The sequence below is a fragment of the Sebastes umbrosus genome, chromosome 8, assembly GCF_015220745.1.
Source record: "Sebastes umbrosus isolate fSebUmb1 chromosome 8, fSebUmb1.pri, whole genome shotgun sequence".
NCBI classification, from domain to species: domain Eukaryota; kingdom Metazoa; phylum Chordata; class Actinopteri; order Perciformes; family Sebastidae; genus Sebastes; species Sebastes umbrosus.
This window is the reverse complement of record NC_051276.1, coordinates 17,838,395-17,859,419: the sequence shown is the minus strand read 5'-3', so window position 1 is coordinate 17,859,419 and position 21,025 is coordinate 17,838,395. Positions and strand designations below refer to the sequence as shown.

Below are 21,025 nucleotides of genomic sequence, written 5' to 3'. Positions count from 1 at the left end.
TGTATATTGCTAACATTTTTTAATAGAGGAACGTTTTCTCTGAGTCTCTTTAATAGAAAAACAGAGTTAACAGTTAATTATAACCCTCTTACGAAATCAAGTGAGCCTCTCAGCTGCAATGGTGCATTGTCAATTTTAGTGATGTAAACTAGTATTGTTTATAAGAGGCTAAATTATAAGGTGCAGTCTAATGTAATTAGTGTTTTGCTCGTACATTTGAAGAAAGCTAACATTTGTGACGGCTGTCGGCTAAGATGTGAAGAGCACATGTGGAGCTTTAACCCTGGAAATGTCAGGCGTTTGTGATTGATCTGCAAGGAAACAAAGGATGCTTTCCTCTGTTTAACCATTGGTCAGGTTTTCACAGCTGATTGATTGGACTCTCTTTCGCAGCCAGAAAAGAAATCACAGCGCTCGTGCCGGACGCAACGCAGGCTCGCATCAATCACCGAGCGAGTCGGCTTGTACGGCGGAGCAGCAGCTGACATTCACACAAGAAAGCTGCCAGTGTTTCCTCCAGATATGCAACATACAGACTTGCATCACACAACCTGCTCACAGAGTGAAGAGAGCGTCCGCTGACAGCCTGACGAGATCTCCTCAGATGACACGCAACGTCCACCTCGCTGCCTCTTCTGGAAAAGTTGCTTATTTTTTACTGAAAATGTTCAGTTGTTGCAGTAAATTGGTAAACTTATTTCTTTAAGGCATAAAATAACACTTTATTTCCCAAAGTTGAAATGCATAAGTGGAAAATAAGTGTTGCTGTCAGTTAGAAGCCTAGTATCTAGAGTGTAATTGTAAACGTCAGCTTGTCAGACTGTTAGAATCAGACTTTTTTGTCCAGCAGCCACAGATTTATATATATGTTGTGTTTGTTTTTCCAGTAGGATCTAAAATAGTTTTTTCAAATCTCAACCCACTGAGGACACGGCAGTAGCAAAAGCAATTAGGCGAGGTTAGTTTGCATTCTCTCAGCAGAATAGTTTTTTGATATAATATGCTGATTGGATGTCTTATTTTTTGTGAGTGCTCTAATGTAACTTCGGCATCCCATCCTGACTCACAACATTGTTGCAGTCCATCAGGTTTTGGCTTTTTTTTCAATACACAGGGTGTAAAAATATGCAGTCTTTCCCCCACATTGTAGTACTGATGGTTTAAAATTGTCATCCAGCTCCATAAATCACACTATCAGTGAATCAATCTTTGTTGAAATATTGCTTTGTAATCTTTTGGAGCCTTTTATATCTAAAAAATGTCAAACTTAGCTGTCATACAGAACGCTCTCTGTATCTCTCTCTCTCTCTCTCTCTCTCTCTCTCTCTGTCTCTCTCTCTCACCTGGCATTAAAATGCGTTGGGTGATCGCATTGCAATCGGATAGTTCTTGACCGAATTAAAGTACAGGTGTAAATGCACCCAAAATGCTTTGAAGACAGATTGCAATGTGACCATGTTGAACACTATTGTAAATGCAATTGCGTTTTCAGTCCACATGCAACAACTATGTGGGTGGAAATATGTAATGCTACAGTAGGGCTGTCCCGAGTACCTTTTTATCTGGGCTAGGAAGGCTCTGTACTAATCAACAGTGAATATTAAAGCTTCGGCCAGTGGGCTCAACCTGCAGCGCGCTCCGAGCGCTCCTCTGGTCACTGGAGCGCCGTGCGGAGAGATCACCGCGGCCCGCCATCTTTCGGTTGGCGCTCAGCATCTCCTCTTCTCATCTCATCTTCACATCTGTGTGTGCGAGTATTGACATACCTCAAAGTCATGTTTGTGGGCCCTCTCCCCCTAATTGGCAGCGTTTTGAGGCTGATGCATCCGCGCAGTATACGCACCGCCTCTCAGGCAGTTCCTGGCTGCAAGTTCATGCGTATTTATTGAATACTCAATTCTGATTGGTCAATCACGGCGTTCTACGGTCTGTTATTTCTTCATAGTAGACCGTAGCTATACATAACAGACCGTTGCTATGGGCACAGTTCTGATGTTGGACTTTGGCGGACCGTTTTTGTGTCACATTATTTATTATTTCTTAAGTAAGTAGCCGTGTTATAAGCGGGATAATGTACAGCTAGTGGGTCATTGTTGTGATATAAAGCCGTTCAGGGCGATGCAAGACCTCTCTGTTTCACGTGCCGCATTACCTTGTCGGGTTTTATTCCACAACAATTAACCAGATTACGGATCTTAATCGAATCTCAATTTGGACACAGGAGACACATTAATTCCAGGTGTAAATGTAATCAGGTTAAATCATATCTAGATCTGGATACGAGACACATTTTAATGCCGGATGTAAAGGGGTTGTATCCTTCTCCCTCTCCCTCCACCTCTCCATTAGGGAGGCTGTCAGTGTGCCTTGGTGCGACTATAGATCATCACGTCAAAACAGCCCTGAAACCTGTCACCTCCCTCTCCCTCAGAGAGCAGGGCCTCTGTGAAAGCTATTATACGTTCCTCTGTTCAACTGATTAGCCACCGCTCTCATTATAACTGATACAGGTCCTGGCTTTGAAATGGCACGACTTCGATAGGATTAACTCGTTTGTAATTCATATCCAGAGGCCTTCTAAATCCAACGAGAGAACAATAATAAGCTTGCTTGTGGTGTTTATTTCTTTTCTTTACTGAGTTCATTTTCAGCCTATACATTCTCTGGGTTGGGGCTGGTCTTAAATGGTTGAGCAGATGATGTAGTATACGATTCAAGGCCGCGCCCGTTTACTTGACGTTGTCAAATTTTGTGCTCACGGCTTCTCATTTGTCAAATTGACTTAAGAGGGCATGATAGTCTCACCCTTGAGACTTCATCTTGTTGCTTATCACTTAAAATGAAATAAGAAACCTGTCAAAGCGCAGTTTACCCGTCAACCCTAAGATATGACTGTGGAAAGACTAGAATGGAAATTCTATCAAGAGACAGGAAGCTTACAAAAAGGCTCATGGAAGCGAATTTGTTGTGACAACAGACTTTTACAAGCTTCGGACTGACCACATGTTATCACAGAAACCACCAGACTTTCTTCTCACATCTGTATTTTAATGTTCAACATGTGCCGAGCCTTTTTCCAGGTTTGCATTAATACCCAGTGGTAGACTTCTAAAGTTTTCCCATCCAATCTCAATCCACAAAGTTTTGACAGCCCTCGGTGCAGTCGTACACCTCGATGTTTAAAAGATGAGACAGCTATTGGCAGGCCCTTGAGTTATGAAACCAATAGCCCCTGCGTCAAGGCCTCATCATTTACATTTGGCCCCACGCTGCAGGTTAGTCCAAGGAAGATTTTAGATGGCAGTAATATGGCACCTTGTTGTGGGCACTGCCAATGAAGTAATATATCGCTGTGTCATATACATTTGGTTCTAATAACTTTAACTCAAAGCTGTGGTTATCACCGCTGGTCCCGAAAAGATAAAAATAGAATAAATTGAAGAAAAAAAATACACAGAAGAAAAAGTGCTCCAACTGAGTCATTAATCATCACCAGCAGAACTTTAAGGCTGTTTTTAGTTTTTTTTAGTTTTGTTTTTGATTGAAATTCTTTTGTTTGCCAAATCCCCAAAGTGTGAATTCACTAGCGGCTGCAAAGCTACCCAGCGTTCACTACGCCCAAATATTAAAGAGAAAACAATGGTAATGATGAATGGGGTGCTGTACACACAGAAAGGATACATGTGCTTAGTGGCTATGAATATGAATTCCCTTGCAAATTAATGTTTTGCACACAAGCCTTTTCTCCACTGAGCTGTGCTGACCCTTGCACAGGGTGCGGCATACGCTCCCTTTGATTTTCAGTAGGAAAGCTGAACTGCTGTAATCACTTTGGTGTGGAACGGCAACATGTGGAAACTTTCACAAAGTAGGTTTGCATTCAAAGTGATTGGAGGGATTCAGTACACTGAAGCTGCAGCACAGCAAAAAAAGCAACTAACACACACATTCATTGATACATACTATGCAAAAACTAATACATTCATATATGACTGAAAGAAATCCTTGCAGTCTATACCCTACTTTATGAACTTTCTCATTTAATGGCAACATATAATGAGGAGTTGCTATCTCCTGGTGATGATTTAAAAATAATCATATCTAATATATCATATATAATAATATCATTAAAGGAATTCTGCTGAACATGTATACTTCTTAATCTTACACTTTTCTCTGCATTTTGTAGAGTTCACTTAATACATACACCAGTTAGTTGCCAATAAACACTCAACCAGTAGGCTTAGTAGTGAGAAAATGACCCTACTTCTCTCTTGTTTTATTACCTTAGTAAACATTGAAAACATGAGTTTATGGTCTCAATCGTTAGTTTCAAGTCTTCTTCAATACAGCATGATGTTCATTTAGTAAATTACGGTCCCATTTAGAGTCAAATAGACCATAACGCAGAGAATGCTTTAGGGCGTGGCTACCTTGTGATTGACAGGTCACTACCACGGTGTTGGCTGGGAGCTGTCCGTGTTTTCGTCTTACAACTTTAACTCTCTCACAGTGCGTTCATGCAAGTTAATTATAACCTTTTTGGTCGCCTAAAAATGTCTTATTCAGCATTCGGTTGTACTTAGCACCACCCTCTTGTGTCACCTCTGGTTGCAAAAGCCAAAATGGAGATGGCCAAAATGCCAAACTTGAGGCTTCAAAACCGCAGTCCACAAATCAATGGGTGACGTCACGGTGACTATATCCACTTCTTATACAGTCTATGATTTCAACATACGTCTTATACACACAGGGGCACCTTGAGAGTTAAAATGAACTTCACTGTTCAAGTGTTTATGTCTTTATTTTTATTTGAATCAAACATTAGTTTTGAATATTTAGTTATTTAGACTGATGCAAAGCTGGCCACTCAAAATGATCAAAGATTGGTGTGATAGCTCTCTGCAGTTTTCCAGTACTGGCCACTATACTGCACCTTCTGTTATTTAAAGAAAAAAACTGCAGCACCAAGCAGAAGGTCAGTTATTAATTATCCAGCGTGCCTGTGCCTCATACCCAGCGGAGCACGGAAAAGTCTATGCAGTCACTCAAGCAAACACTGTTTTGTTGTGTGGAATAGTACACTATTGACAATTGGCCACATAAATTGGGGGATGCAAAGACCAAAACTAAGCCATTTGGCTGTCACCTGTCTGACGTTTAAATTGTGCACAATAGCACAAATTTAGTTATATTTATTTAAAAGGAAACAAGTATTTCTATTGTACCAAATAAACCACCAATGGCCTATTTTATGTTTTGGCATCGTTGGTATCACTTTCACGTTACTCCACTTAAAATCTGGTTATGCAATTCACTCTCCTGCACTCTTGTGTGTGTGTGTGTGTGTGTGTGTGTGTGCGTGTGTTGGCATGCATGCTTTTCTGTGCATATAGGTGATAGTGCTCTACCTTGCAGCTATAGTCTGTGCTCTCCATTTAGCGCTGTGAGGATGAAGAGTTGCCTCCCTGGAGGGGACGTATTCAATGATGTTTAGACTGTGCCTTGGGCTGCCCTCCGAACCACAGAGACCAGCAGCAGTCACTGAACGCCATTCTCTCCTCGCTCTCCTGTCATCCTCAGCTCAGCCTGTCAAACTGTTTTACTCATACACTGTCTCACAAGGTCCAACTATACACTAATATACACTTTTAATTAGTTTGATTTAAATCACTGGCTGGGTAAAGGTTGTGTCGGAATGTTTTTTTTTTCTGTCTGTTAACATGGCAATGCTCATTTTATTCATGCACACTCTGGAATAACAGTGTGCTACACCAGAGTGATTCAGTTACCTTGAACTGTGTAAATGAGAAAGTAAAAGATGTAGCTCATTATCAGTTTCTCATGGCCGTAACACACTGTATTCATATTGGCACAAACAGACTTCTTAACAGTGTTTTACTCTTTATTCCACGCAGGTCCTTGCCATCCGAACCCTTGCCACAACAGAGGAACATGTGAGATCAGTGAGACCTACAGGGGCGACACCTTCATTGGTTACGTCTGCAAGTGTCCACCAGGCTTCAGTGGAGTTCACTGCCAACACAGTAAGTTGGACCGCTCTAACCTCCTTGCTTTCTCTATAAAACCTTGAAACATTTAAATTCTCACAAAATAGAAAAAAAATGAAATCAAAGTAAGGTTTTGGAAAACCTTTCTCCTTTTGCACATTTCCACAAAGTAAGCTTTGTCTGTTTGATCTGACAGATTTTTCCAACACAAATAATGACCTTGAGCGGTGAATAAATGTCAAACAGCTGATAGGAAGTAAATCGCTTTTAAAAGGATGAGTTCAGCAAAATGATAGTGGCTTTGGTTGAGAAAAGAAATGCTGAACTGGCTTTCTTTTGTTGAGCATGCTCTTAATAAAGGTTAGTGTCAGAAGGTTTTTGCTGCCTATGAGATAATACTTAACATTAGACCGGGGGCATTGTTCTCAAGCCCAGTACAATTTATGCTCTATCTTTAAACAGATTTTGTGAACTCTTAAGCCTCTAACGCCCTGAAACCGGGCAGAAGGATAATCGCTAACGCAAATGTGAGGTGCAAGCGAATTTGGGTGTGACCAACGCCAGAAAACTGCAAAAACGTGGACAAATGTGTCAATGCAACTGTGTGAGTGCCCTGCGGGGCGAAAGTAGACATCTACTAGTGTATTTTGATGTTATTGAAGATATCTTACAAAGAAAGAAAAGCAAAGCATTGGGAAATCAGCAACATCGCTTTTCTGAAAACAACAAAAACTTCTATTGATTATTGTTGCAAAGCTTTCTCCAGCCTTTCTCCTGAAACTCCACAACACACAACTGGGCTCTTTGATTTGATCACGGCAACAGCAAGAAGCAGCCAGAGTGAGCTGTTGGGATATTTCAAAAAAGTCAAGTTCCTTTTTTTTTTTTTCTTTCTGAAGCCGTCTGTTTCACTTTTTACTGTTCGCAGCAGTTTTGAAATCAATTTCACAGAAGTGTCAAGGCTTGCTGGTGTTTATATCACTCGCAGTACCATTTACCAAAAAAGTCTGTCAGGAAGTGAAACCTAGTGAATATGTCCATTAATTTGAAAAAGGAAAATATGTCAGGTGGAACCAACATCAGCTAGCCAGCAGTAGAAATACACAGGTATAGCATCAAACCTATACATTAATATCTTGCCTTAAAAACCCTCTGCACTTTAAACAAATCCCAGGATTTGGAAACAGCATGTAGCTCCTCGTCTGCAAGTGCTAAATCTTGCTAAATCCTGCAGTATGATATATAGGCCAAGTCCTGTGGCTGCCCTGCCAGCGGTGTGCTTGGCTGAGCATTGCATTAGCCTGCGCAGCACAGTTGTCCTTCATTTCATCGCAGGTGTGCTTCTAAGTAATGGATTTAATGTATCACGGTGCAAACTGTGCGGTGAGATGGATCATTATTGGTTTGAAAGAGAAAGAGGGATAAACACGACTAGAGGAAGAGGGATGTTAACCAATGCTTACAGAAACCATTTATATCTGTCTCATAACTCTGCAACACTTACACCAAGGTTAAACAAGACAGCAGTTTAGTGGTGAACTGATAAAAGGGGGGCTTTTATTTGAGGACAGTCAGTGTCAGTCATTATTTGTTTCCACATCATTTTTTTCCCTATTTAATGAAAACCCACAAAACATAAAAGGAAATGGAGCGAGTCGCTATATCAACGACCTGTCATTGTGTTTGTCTCCAGCCAGAGTTGTGAGCAATTGGCTAGCATTCATGTCATAATTCAGTTATTGTTTCCTATTAAGCCCTTAGGGTGGTGAGAAACTGATTCGATATGGGCTGAATAAACATTAATGTCTGCCAATTTCCCTCACCTTCATTACAGTTGAATGGAAGAGAGTGGGTGTGAGAGAGAGGGAGAGAGAGAAAGAGAGGGAGAATTTTGTTAATAATCAAATCTAGCGTCTGGATAATTCCTGCAATTAAATGATAAAGGCATATTCATAATTGTTCCTTTGGAATGACAGCTTAGCTGGCTTTCTTATGGTGGTATAGTGTTGGCTTTTAATGGATGACAAGCTTACTGAAAATGATAAAAGCAAGAAAAAAAACAAAGAATCCTGTAGGATACAAGAAACAACACAAAACCAAGGTGTGTTTTAATCCTGATGATCGATCTTAAAGGGATAGTTCGGGTGTTTTGAAGTGGGGTTGTATGAGGTACTTATCCATAGTCAGTGTTAACCTGACCCGCCAGATGGTTTGATACACAGAACCATCTGAGAAGCCGTCACTGGAAACTGTTTGGAAAAGGGCAGGAACTTTAAAAAAATACTTGACAGGTGATTGGAAGAACCATCTGTCAATCAAACTCTTGCCGACGCCAGTCGGGAGAAGAGCAAAAACATCTTCTCCATCGAGAAAAGTCTTCTGTGCCGTTTATTGCTCTTCTTTCAATGAAGAAATACTTTCCAGTTCTGATATAACAGTTGCTATTGCAGCATCTACTCAAACCTCTTCACGAGCCTGCCCCCAGTTTGGAGAAGCAAACAGGAGTATCGACACGGGAGCAAAGCAATGTATTGCGTGGACAGGGTCGGTATCAAAACGCATTTTAGCCACCTAAAAGAAAGGCCCACCTAAAAAAGTTAATATCCGTTAAAGTGTATGCTATATCCGGCTTCAAAACAACCCGGACTATCCCTTTAATGTGTGTGTTATTTTAATGAATATCATGCAATCTAGTAGGTGGAATGATGCACTCATTTTCACTGCTGCTGGCAGTTCAAACTTGTACATAACTTTTTGGTACTGCATCTGTCAGTACTATGAATTCATCAATACATGAATTAGTCTTCTGCTTAATAAGCTCACAGCTGTTGCAACAGTATGAACGTCTGCTGCTTGGAATCATTTCTAAAGTCCTTAAAGGAACAAACCTTTCACTCAGCATACAGTATATTCAGTATAAGTCGGAGCCAGGATTGTATGGTTTTGTAGGATTACACTTTATCTTATGTGATATCTAATCCAGTGTTACTGGCCCAGATAAATGTTTGGCTTTGTATATATACTCTACAGATGTAATATAATATATGTGTGTGGGCCAGCCCTTTTTTTTTTTTTACCGTTGCTCTTACTGTCTCCTTGCTCCGTCAGTGCCAAATCCAATTTCACACCTTTGAACGTTATCCTAAATACATGCACTACATATCCTGCCTGTTAAACCGCTTTTATGAAGCACAGCCAGGAATGATGTTGCACATGGACAGCTAGGATAGCTTCAGACTTCTTTGATGGGCGGATACTGTATGCACTTAATGTTGTTGGCGGCTTTGTTTTTAAGATCGCAGCCATCTATGACTCAACTTGAGGTGTTGAGATTTCCATATTTAGGCCCAACGTCAGATAATCACAGCCGAAGGTGTTGGCAGTCACAGCAGCCATTAAAGTGAACGCTTCATGAGTTTGATTTCACTCAGCCACTTTATATGCAGCTAAATCTCACAGGGTCTTGTTTCTGTCTTATAAAATATTGCTTAAATGTTCAAATACAAAAGTATCTTTTGATAGCTACATTAATAATGTGCTTGTTCTGAGTTGAGTTTTTATCCAATAGCATTGATTTAAAGGTCCAATATCATGCTCATTTTAAGGTCCATACTTGTATTTTGTGTTTCTCCTAGAACATGTTTACATGCTGTAATGTTAAAAAAACGACTTTATTTTCCTCATACTGTCTGCCTGAACACGCCTGTATTTACCCTCTGTCTGAAAACTTAGGTCCATGTTTACTTCCTGTCAGCTGATGTCATTCACATACACTGCAGCTGAAAATAAACTGAAATTGCAACCGAAATTCCATAAAAACATGATATTTAGTACGCTAAAACAGTATGTGAGATGTTTTAGTATGTCCGAAACCTTAGTATGAAACCAATAGTACACAAATTGCATACTATTTCCAGTGAAATATGACAGTATGCAAACACTGGACACGATGGCGGCATAAATATCCCACAATGCAATGCGTTAGTGACGACAACAATCATAACAGACGTTAACGGACAGCTCTGTAACATCAATAACGCTTCAATTTAAGTGTAAGTATAAGTTTTCACTTTGCTAGGTGTAATATATATTTTAAATTAATTCAGACTTTGATTCTTACAAACCGTTTTTTTGGTCACATAAGGAAGGCACAGGTTACCATGGATACACATCTCCAACCGGCAAGGAGGCTCTTAGGAAGTGACGACATAAATTACTGCTCGTTGCGTCCAAAAAGATACATACTACTGTTTATTCACACAAAAGTATGTTGAATGATAGTACACCTATTGGGTATGCGTACATATTACGTGATTTCGGTGAAAGTATGTGATATTTGTGATATCACAAAATTACAGAAATCCTGACAGCTTGCTTCAAAGGCAACGTTTCCAAATAGGGGCTAGGTATGGGTGTGTATTTCTTTTATTGAGTGTTTTGATATGTTTACAGTATTTATATATCACATAAACCTGCTTTATAATAAAAATGACTATAAAAAGAATAATCTCACTTTATAAAATATGGAACCTTTAAGGTTTTACTTTTGAAATAATACAAAGACAAAACAGTTGAATATTGATTTATAAAAGTTTCCAAGCCTGAGTCGCAACACCACCTGCGAAAACCAGGGTTAATACCGGGGTAATATCATAGCTTTTTTTATTAAAGCCCTTATTATCACAAAGTCATTCATCTTTGGAATGGTGTGGCGTCACGTCCCTGTGGTGACAAGAGAACAAGCGTCGCGTTATTGGGCGAGTAGCCAAACATTGTAATGACCTGTCACGGTGTGAAGATTGGGACTGATTGCCTCAGTCGTCATGACGTTGCAGATCATTTTTAGGGCACGCGTTCTCGGCCCATCAAGGACAAATGAAGTATAAACTGTTGGGATTTTTATAGAGGAAGTGTTTTGTTTTTCTGAACAGAAATGTGCTGAAATGTCTCACTGTAAACAGCCTTGTTTAACAAGCCCACCTTGTGGTGAGCAGCATTTTAATTTAATTTGACGCAGTAAAACTAAATCATATCCTTGAGAGTTGGCAGATCGGATAAAGATATGTCACCCTCTTTTTCTCTTTGAGTAGGGAAGCTTGATCACATTTTTCTGCGGCTTCTTCTTCTTTACTCTGTCTCAAAGATGTTGGTTTTGTCTTATTCCTTTAAGCCCTCACTCACTCAGCAATATGAATGCATGTGGAGCTCACTGCATGCGAATCACAGAGAAAGATAAAGCTATTCCAGAAGCTGTTTGCAGATATACATATGACATATACAGCCATTGCAAAAGATTAAAAAAAAAGAATTAGCGATGTTAATTTGGCTAAATGGTCTCTTAGATGACTACTGTTCACTTTCTAACGCAGTCTCTTGGCCTGCAAGTCCCTGGAGCAGATTCTATCTTGCTCTTTGATCAATACGTGTCTTTGCCTTTCTCTCTGAAACACACCAAGCAGGGCTGGATTGATTGAGGCTAAATGTAGGATGTGTGAGATCTTTTTTAAAGCGTGGCCCTGTATTTGATCATGTATTGACAGTTGCTATCATGCTGTATTAGCCCTGCTGCCTCCACAGCTTCTTGCCACAGGATAATCAGCCAGAGTTTATGGCTGCACAAGAGAAAGAAAAAAGACTCCATAAGGACTAGCTTTGTGCTTACTCTTTGGGACCATATTTATAACTGCATTAGTGGCCTGTTTAAGTGAAAAGGAGGTATCCAGTGGAGCTTATATGTTTATTTTTTATTTCTCTAATGAATTCACCATGCAGGCCCTCTGACTCCTCGCCTTCTAGTGGGTTTTCATGGAGCGTGAGCAAGAGATAGAAATAGAGATCTGACTTATTTTCCGCTGGCATCCGTTTGTTGTGCTCAATTTACTGCGTAAGATGAACAACAGGATGGCATAGACAATAGCACTAGAGCCCGAGGCAACATGAATGAGTATCTATAGGACAGTGTACATCTTAACCGTTAAACTTAAACTACAACAATACACTCTATTATTCAGGTGCAAGGCAGAGGTCCGACAGTTTCTCCCAGCACCCCTTCCGCCCCCGTGAGCACCCACCACTTTACCAGCACACCTCCGAGTGGTTACCTGCACCTCTTGAAGCGAGAAATGACTTGCCCTTCTCAAACCTGCCACTGCCTCACAGGAGGTGACTTTATAGCGGCGAATCTTGGGTTTGTTGTGATGGCAGGGGGAGGGAGGGAGCTCTTGTTAGCCGGCATATCTTCCACCGCTCCCATGGAGGCCACCGAGAGAGGACAGCGGGTGGGGGTGGAGAGAGATTGGTTGGCTTGTGGTTTTCTGCTCCCTCTCGCCATGATTGAGGCAGTTGTTATCTCCGTCTTACTGTGAGGCTGCACGGTTAAAGTCACTCCAGCAAAGATCACGATGAAGCATGGGAATTTCCTTCTCCTTTTAGAGCTGTTGTTAAATGTTAATGACATCTCTCCGGGACCTTAAAAATCACAAATTATTTCAGTTACTAATAGAAACGTCATTTTCTGACAAACAATATGAGGAACAGAATGCTTGCATGTTTGAAATATTGATGTATTGACCCCAAAACAGAAACAAATGTAATAATTTATATGGTTGAATTAGCATGTATCAGCCTGCTCCTCTGACAGTACAGAGTGTCAGACTAAATGAGTATTTGTTTGCTCTTTCTGTTCATAGTTATTTGGTGGAAAGGATAACAGTTCTGAACCAGAAAATGAGCCCATATATCCAGCAAATGATCTTGCAAATTGCCACTGTGTCCCCAAATATCAGCTTCCTATTCATCACAGCGTTGAAGCTCCACATAGTGCTGTTGCTATTTTGTTTTTTTGCTTCAGGGAAAAGTTGTTCAAAAATCTGCTAACTGTCTTAGATCATATGAGCAGTATAGCTGAATTGTGTTTTAGGGCGGATTTTTACTTTGAGTTTAAAAGAAATTAAGTTTTCGGGGCAGGCTTAGCTAACTGGATTAAGATTGATTTAAGTACAACTAGTGAAAGAAAGTTTGTTAAAGAAAAACTTTTCCTTTGGTATACGGGCGGAAGGAGTACTTTGTCCACAGAAAGTTAACCTATTTTCAAAATAAACAAAGGCATCGGTTTAGTCATAGTGCCTGCGGTCTGTTCTGTTAGGTATAAATCTGCCTCGTTTTAACAGCCTCTGGGTTACAAGAGTTGAAAGCTGAAATTATGCTAATCTGCACACCACTTTTATTTTTATATGCATAAATTAGCATGAATAACTTTTAACACCGGTTTGTTTTCTCAGAATAATTCATACTGATTCTAAAATTGAGGACTTCTTATTCTGCTCCCCTTCCATTTCTCTTCTTAGGGTCAACAAATGTACATAACATGTGATTGTGATGCATTATTTCAAAGTAACAGCCTGTTGTAGCAGCATATCAGTACAGCACTGTTACATAATATTTATTTAGGTTATTAAAGGTACTCTATACGATATCTAGAGCATTAATATAGCATCAAACAACTATTTTCTATGCAAAGATATAGAGGACTAATGTCTACCTGAGCAGAGAATGAAGCACTCCTTCTGTGTGTGTGTTGCAGTCCGAGCTTTTCCATGCTTTGCTGACGTATGCGCGTGCCCCACTGGCTAGCTCACGGCCACTGCTCTCATAAAGCGGTTACAGCTAACGCTGTCCCGACCGACGCCACCGCCGTGGAAGCGTAGCACCCACCCTCTGGTTCCCCCTCAGGTTAACACTGTTAGCTCTGTCAGCATCCATGTTGTAGTTTTTTTGCACTGTTGGCTACGAGCCACCGCCATGTTGAGAGCCTTGCAGAGGCAATATAAATGCTCCCAATCTTGCATTTAGCACCTTTAACTTCTCTGATGTATTTTACTACACAGTGTCGTGTTTTGTGAAATTCTTCCAAAACATCCCATTGTTTATCTTGTGAACATAGATTCACTCCTGCTAGAGTTTGCCAAGGTCGTTGTATCACACATCTAAAAATATGCCTCACTACCTGAAGTGCCTAGCACTATTGTGAACACTGGCAGCCTCATGGCTCTCCCCACTGCTCCATTACTGTGATGTAGAGCTGTGTGGAGGACAAGGCCATTTCCAGACACTCTCTCAGCATTACATTCACAATCCCACAGACCACCCACTCCACACAGCCTGTGGCTACTAGAAAGATACATTTACAGGAAGAGATGAGTGTGGAGAATCCTGGGGGAAGGGTCCATAGTCCACCAAACATCCAAAGAAGCAACCACAATCACACACAGCCAAACCGTCAGACGCCAATGATCAACAACTCATGGAGAGCCAGTGAGTGTGTCTACGTACTCTGTTTCTGTCTCGCCGGAGTCTCTGCAGATCAAAATGGAAAGATGGATATGCTTGTGTGGGCCAGCAGTCCTGTTGTTTTAGCTCACTGCACATTTGGTCTTTCTCTCTTCAAAGCGCCCCACATTTGTGTCACTGGAAACAGCAGAGCACCTCTTCATGTAGCGGTTCAAACATAATCTGGTCAGTAAAGCTGGCCTTTAGAGGACTTTTATGTTTTTACTCTTTTCCCCTGTGGGAAGAAATAGACATTACTGTCTGAATCAGTTTTAACACTACTCATGTGATACTTAAAAACAAAACATCAGATCAGCATCCACCTTTACTTTGTGTACATGGCGTTTATTATATCTGAGGAGGAAAATTAAGTGTGGAGGAAAGAATCAAAGAAAGAGTAGAATACATTGGTTTTGTTAGCATGTCTTACATGAATAGTTCCCCTTGGTACTGATTCTGATGATTATTGTGGAAGCAGATGTTTAATCGGGATTAATCGCATGATTGTTGCCGATTAATCGCACATTTTTTATCCGTTCAAAATGCACCTTAAAGGGAGATTTGTCAAATATGTAATACTCTTATCAACATGTGAGTGGGCACATATGCTTGCTTTATGCAAATGTATGTATTATTTGAAATCAATTAACAACACAAAATAATGACAAATATTGTCCAGAAGCAAGCTAGTATGACATGATATCTTCACTCTAGCTTTATAAAGCTAACGTTACCACTTTATGACCATAACACCTGAAAGTGGGGGGACAAAAAGTCTCAACCTCCCTATTCCGGCACCTATGCTGTTGAGTATGTATGAGCCTAGTACTAGTGTTGTATAATATGTCCTTGAGGTGGACCCCATATAAATATTCCTAATGATCTTTATCCTTAGACATGACATTCTCATACATTTTTGTTCTCATAACTTCCCTAATAAAGTGCTCTGTCACAGAGCTTATAAGCTAATGATATACAGTGCATTCTTCCTGGTCACCCAAGTAATCTAAATCATTGGCTGTGTGTTTTTCATTTTCCCCCCCTGATAAGTTAATTCTATGTGTCCATGGATTGCAATCTTTTTTCAGTATCAAATCCAACATCTGTGTTTTTCATTTTCCCCCCCTGTCATACTAGTTTGTCACAAAGGGGGCTAAATAACACTATATAGTACATATATTGAGTGTAATCTTGTTTTACCATTTTGTTGGTGTCTCAGTCTCAGTTCCCTCACGCTATCTTGTTGAAGGACAACACTGTTTATGTCTCCTTGCAGTGCGTCTCAAAGGTCCTCCACACTTATGGAATGTAAATGAAAAAATGTAGGTGGGTTGCAGTGATTCTCTGCTTCCGATCGAGCCGTGACCCTGAACCGGATACACAGTCAATAAATAATCTTTCAACTGACAATAATATGGTGCAAAGAAACAGGACCAAATTTCATGTAAATAAATACATTTATATGCGAGTAACATTTGTGTCCTTTTTCTCTGTATGTCTTTTATATTTGGTCTCAATAAGAGACAATCATAGTCTAGGCCACTCCCATCATTCGATGGGCTGAATAAATGCCAGAAGCTGTTGAAACAATAGATCTACTTTGAATAGGGCCCACCTACAATGTAGTTAACAGTATGGTGAAGTATACTATAATAACTATATAACTGTAATTTATTGATATTGTCAGCTGTATGGAATCTGTTTGCTTTCAGTGTTTGTGTTTGTGTGTGTACATATATCCACAAAGTGAAGGAGACCCGGTCAAAGATCAGTGTTGTACTTCAAATGTCTATTTTCTCAGGTATCCTGCTGCTCCTTTTTCCTTTCCATGAGGAGCTGACCCTATCTCACCTCTGTCAGAGGGCATTTTGGATAACAAGCTGGGGAAACAAGCTTGAATCAAGGTGTTTAGGGCCACCTTTTGTGTGCCACTGACATATATCTTTTATTTAGCCTTCTAGATGGAACCTTGAGCTTGACGGATCAAAACTGACCTTTTTTTCCTCACGTTTATTGAATACAAAGAAAGCAAGACACACTATTTACCAGGATCCACCTGTGCTTGGCCCTGATATTGTCAGCGTTGGCCTCATTTATGCTCTCACACCCTCGTCTGTCAGTACTCTGACCCATCATTGATAATATATAAGTGATACATCACCTTTTCCGTATACCTTCAGCAAGCACACTCAGTTCTGCAATTTCTGCTGAATAAAAACTGCTGTAGAAACCTACTTTGAGCAAGATGACCTTTCTTGTTTGGCAAGGTGGTGCTTTGCTTGCAAAATTACATTGCGGGACAGTTTTTTTCCACAGTGCATCTTTGCTGTTAAAACCAAATTTAATGGCACAAGATGCCTTCAGGTGGTGGAGGCTGTATAAAATGGTCAAACCGGTGGCTTTAAGTGCAGTCTTGTTAGTCTTCACGGGATGGCCAGTACTTTTGAAAGAATGTCGAATGTGCCAAAGTGCTTCAAGAGACATTTCTTAGAGCCTGGATTTCTTCAGTTATGTTTGTTGAGATTAAAAGAGAAAATGACCAGAAACAAAAGCCTTGGAAATGTCTGCTTTGGATGTTAAGAAAGAAAACAGCAAGAAAATAATGAGATGAAAATCGCCAAAAAAGGAGCGTGGATGTATTTGTTGAAGTTAGTGGGTTTCTTTTCCCGTTCCCTTGTTCCCAGTCCCTGAGCACCCATTCACCTGGTTTATCCTTCCTGTGGAGGAGTCGTAGGGAACAAGCTGTTACCAAGGCCTAATTGTGTAAGGCCCCCTCAGACGCTTGAGCTTCGCTGTCACCTCCTAGCCTCTGCAGTAAGTATGGACCTTTTGGCAGATGGCCAAAGCATAAATAGAGATGCATTTCCAAATCCCAGGTGGCGGAAAAGAGTTAGACTAAGTCCTGCCCTGGGCTTCTGGCTGCCACGGCAAGCCAAAGCAGAACACTGATAAATGTTCAGCTTGACTACACAGAGCTGCATTAATTCAGGACGGTCAGTGTGTGGCCAAATTAGTGTAAGTGTTGTTTCACTGAGTTCAATGCAACTGAAATTAAGGTAGACTATCAGGAGAATGTGCAGTTTGTAAACCATAACGTAGGATTGTGGCTAAGGGAGATCCTATACCATTATTCCACATCTTATTTAAACATAAATATGACTCAGCGGGGAAGAAATGATATACTGTAGATGTGTGAATGTCCGTTTTGGGGATGTTGGTACTTTTTTAACCAAAGCATTCATGGAGTCTCCTTTAGACATGATACAGATAGATCAGAGAGAGGGTCAGCAAGGAAATTAATTAATAAAATCAGTGTGAAATTACTCTCCAAAAAAACCACCAAAACATTTTAATTTGGCTGCACTATCAATATTAAACTCGGCATAACTCATTCAGAATCTGACCCTTATCAAACTCCCTTTTTTTTAGTGGCTATGATTTTAAATATTTAGTCATGATGCAACCTTTTCTTCAGATGTCATGTTTTAAACTAAATGTATTAAGTACTTCATATCTACTTGTCTTTATGTCAAGCCTTGGAGTGTTCTTATCTTATCAACATTTGGATTGCTATTAAATTATGTACAGACATTCATTGTCCACAGAGGATGAATCCTACTGACTTTGGTGATCCCCTGACTTTTGTTCCAGCACCACCACAAGGTTGAATTTTGTGGTTCAGATTAAAATATCTTAACGACTATTGGATGGATTGCCTTGAAATTTGCTTAAGATATCCAAGGTCCCTAGAGGATACATTCTAATGGCTTTGATTATCCTCTGACTTTTCCTGTACCGCCACCTGCTGGTCAAACGTTTCACTTATTCAGTGAACATCTAGTCCTACTCCATTTGGTACAGACATGGTTCCCAGATGATGTACTCTAATGACTTGGTAGTCCTTCAGGACCACAATGAGGTTGACATTTGTATTGACATATCTTCACTAACCTTTGGATGGGTTGTTGTGAAATTTGGTACACACACATTCATGGTCCCCTGATGTTCGAAATATAGTAACTTTAGCTATCCCCTGATGTTTTATGTAGCACCATCATCAGGTCAAAATGTCTTTTTGTCTAATGTCTTAAGTCCTAATAAATGCAAACTAATGTCATTCTCAGTGTTAGTGCTAATTAGCATATGTTAGAGTAACATAGTAACGTAGGTCATTGTGAGTGGTGAAGCAAGAGAGGGAGAGTGGCGGTGACTCCAGCGAGCAATGTTATCGACTCCGGCCCAAGCAGGAAATGTTAACAATGTTTAGTTTGTCCGTTCTGGGATACTGTAGAAACATGGTGGACTCCAGTAAGAGGATTCCATATGTAGAAATTAACGGCTCATTGTAAGGTAACAAAAACGCAACAATTTGTATTTTCAGGTGATTATACACTAAATAAATCATACTTACCGTATAATAATATGCTAATACTAATATTATTTTCCATTTCTGCCAATAGATCCCCCCCTATTTGTTACACCCTGGTCCTTTAAATGTAACTAAGGTTGTCAGTAATGTTAAAAACAACATTTATTTATATTAGTTGAGTTAAAACCTTATACATTCAAATAGTGTGGTCTCATATGAGCAGACTCTTCTATTGTTATCCTTATTGTCACCCACATTAAGCCCGTGCTTGCTCTTTGGCCTGCCTCCACTTCCTTTCTGCATCTCATAGCATTCGAGTGTCTCTTAAACATTCTAGTAAGTGTAGCTCAATGATGTTAAAGAGCTTGTGGATCACACTCGGCTGTCCCGAGGTAGATCAGCATTCCCCTCACACACCTGCTGCGAAGGCTCCATCTGTAAGCTTAAAATGACACTTAAGGCTTTCCACCGAGTGTCATTCTGCCTCCGAGCCGAGGGCTCTTCACATTCTGCACACCCCAGCTTCGGCAGAGCCCCCCGGTCTGCATGTCTTCGAAGTGATGAGTGTTTTGCTTCTCAGATACTTCTCAAACCTCTCTGCATTGCATCCTAAGATACCTTTTCAAGGGCTTCTGGAGTACTGCAGTGAATAAGTTCTCAGTGGGCTAATCCCACTTCAAAAAGCGTGTCCTCCAACAGTATTCTTAATCCTGAATTCACAGCTTCATGCGTCATCATATCCCTTGAAACATACAGCATGTACCACCGTGGAAACTCACCTGTATGTGAGATGAGTTTTTCTGAAATTTCTGTGAAGGAGATCAATAAAATCAATACTCATGCTAAGCCTACATGCGTATGCCCATGCTGAGACATATCCCTGTGAAAAGGCATATCAAGGATCCTTAGGCTGATGTTCAATATCTCTTTCAACTGGCTGTGGGACTTCATCAGACCCCGGATAGGAATCCTGTCTTATGTGGTGATAGTCACTTCAGCGGCATGGGTGAGGCGAGGATAGATTGACAGGATAGATTGACAGTGGAGACAGGCACTTCCATGTTCCATCTTCCTTCTCTGACTCAAATTGGAGAGACAGGTCTCGTCTTGGCCTTGTGTAGTCTGGACTCGACACATTTCACTGCACCAGCACCTGTCAAACACAGCATCCAAGGCTGATCGCCCATATACAAGGATGCAGCTCTGAGGACAAGTCAGAACTTGAAGTACAGTAGAATTATAGAAACTATCCAGTCTGGAGTTCAGAACAAAATAGATACTGTATGTGCAATATGTGTGTATGCATACATATTGCATCTATGCCAAAGCTTGTGTGGACATTCAACCATGGAAAAAAAATTAATCACAGCAGGAGAGATGACATTAGATATGACGTGATGAAATGCAGGTGGAAAAACATTGCATGTATCTGACCTTTACTGGTAATAAAGCCCTCAATCTGTACTGTACATACAACCTACTGAGGTGTCCCGTGTTTCCCACTGAGATGTGAGCAGATGGTTTTTCTATCTCTGCCCTTTTTGAGTGGATTCTGTGTTACATCAAAACTGACAAAAACAAGTGGGGGGAAAAGTAATATTCACAAATGAAATAAATAAACGTAAGGAAGATTACATCACAGAATGGATGAGCACACTACAGTAGTCACAGAGGGAATGGATAACAGGACTGTAACTCCATTACTGAACATGTGTTTATATTATTCCCATGGTGTTAATACAGTATTATCATTCCCAAAACATTTAATCATATGCAATGTTCTGCTCCTTGAGGTGTATCTGGGTGGTCCCTGAATCGTAACGCCATGTGCCTGTCCATGTTGAGGTGGGGGGACAACCAGTTGTGGATGATGTAATACAGTGTTTCCCACAGGACTTTGTGAGACTGTGGTGGGCGGACCTCTGACCCTGTAGGGGGCTCCGGGGGCATGATCCCCCAGAAGAAAATTAATTAAGAAAAGTTAAATGCATCAATCTGGTGCACTTTGAGAGCAAAATGAAGAGGCTAGATCTATAAAGAACTTTGTCCATTTGTAAACAATTTAATCATAAACACCTTAGTTGTATATGAATGGTGATGACACGGCAAAAATGTTCACCCACAAAGCATGGTAAACGAGACAGTGTCCGTGTTCCAAGACGGGTGGGTTGCCGACATCTCCGCAGACCCCTAACACACTGGGGACAGTCCGCCCCGGTTGACAGTCCACCCCAGTTGACAGTCGGGCCGGGAGCCCCGTCCCTCCTCATAGGGAGAAAGGGACCACTGCGCAATAAGCACTCCACAGCCCCGGGAA

The 21,025-nt window shown here is 40.7% G+C and overlaps 1 protein-coding gene across 4 annotated transcripts in view; it reads left to right on the top strand.

Moving 5' to 3' along the window:
* Positions 1–21,025, top strand: part of LOC119492795 (EGF-like repeat and discoidin I-like domain-containing protein 3) — a 126,127-nt gene that overhangs the window by 38,627 nt on the left and 66,475 nt on the right. For all 4 annotated transcript variants that reach the window (XM_037777550.1, XM_037777549.1, XM_037777548.1 and 1 more), the window contains exon 3: positions 5,919–6,047. In XM_037777550.1, the coding sequence (XP_037633478.1) occupies positions 5,919–6,047 (129 nt within the window). The remainder of the gene's footprint in view (positions 1–5,918; positions 6,048–21,025) is intronic.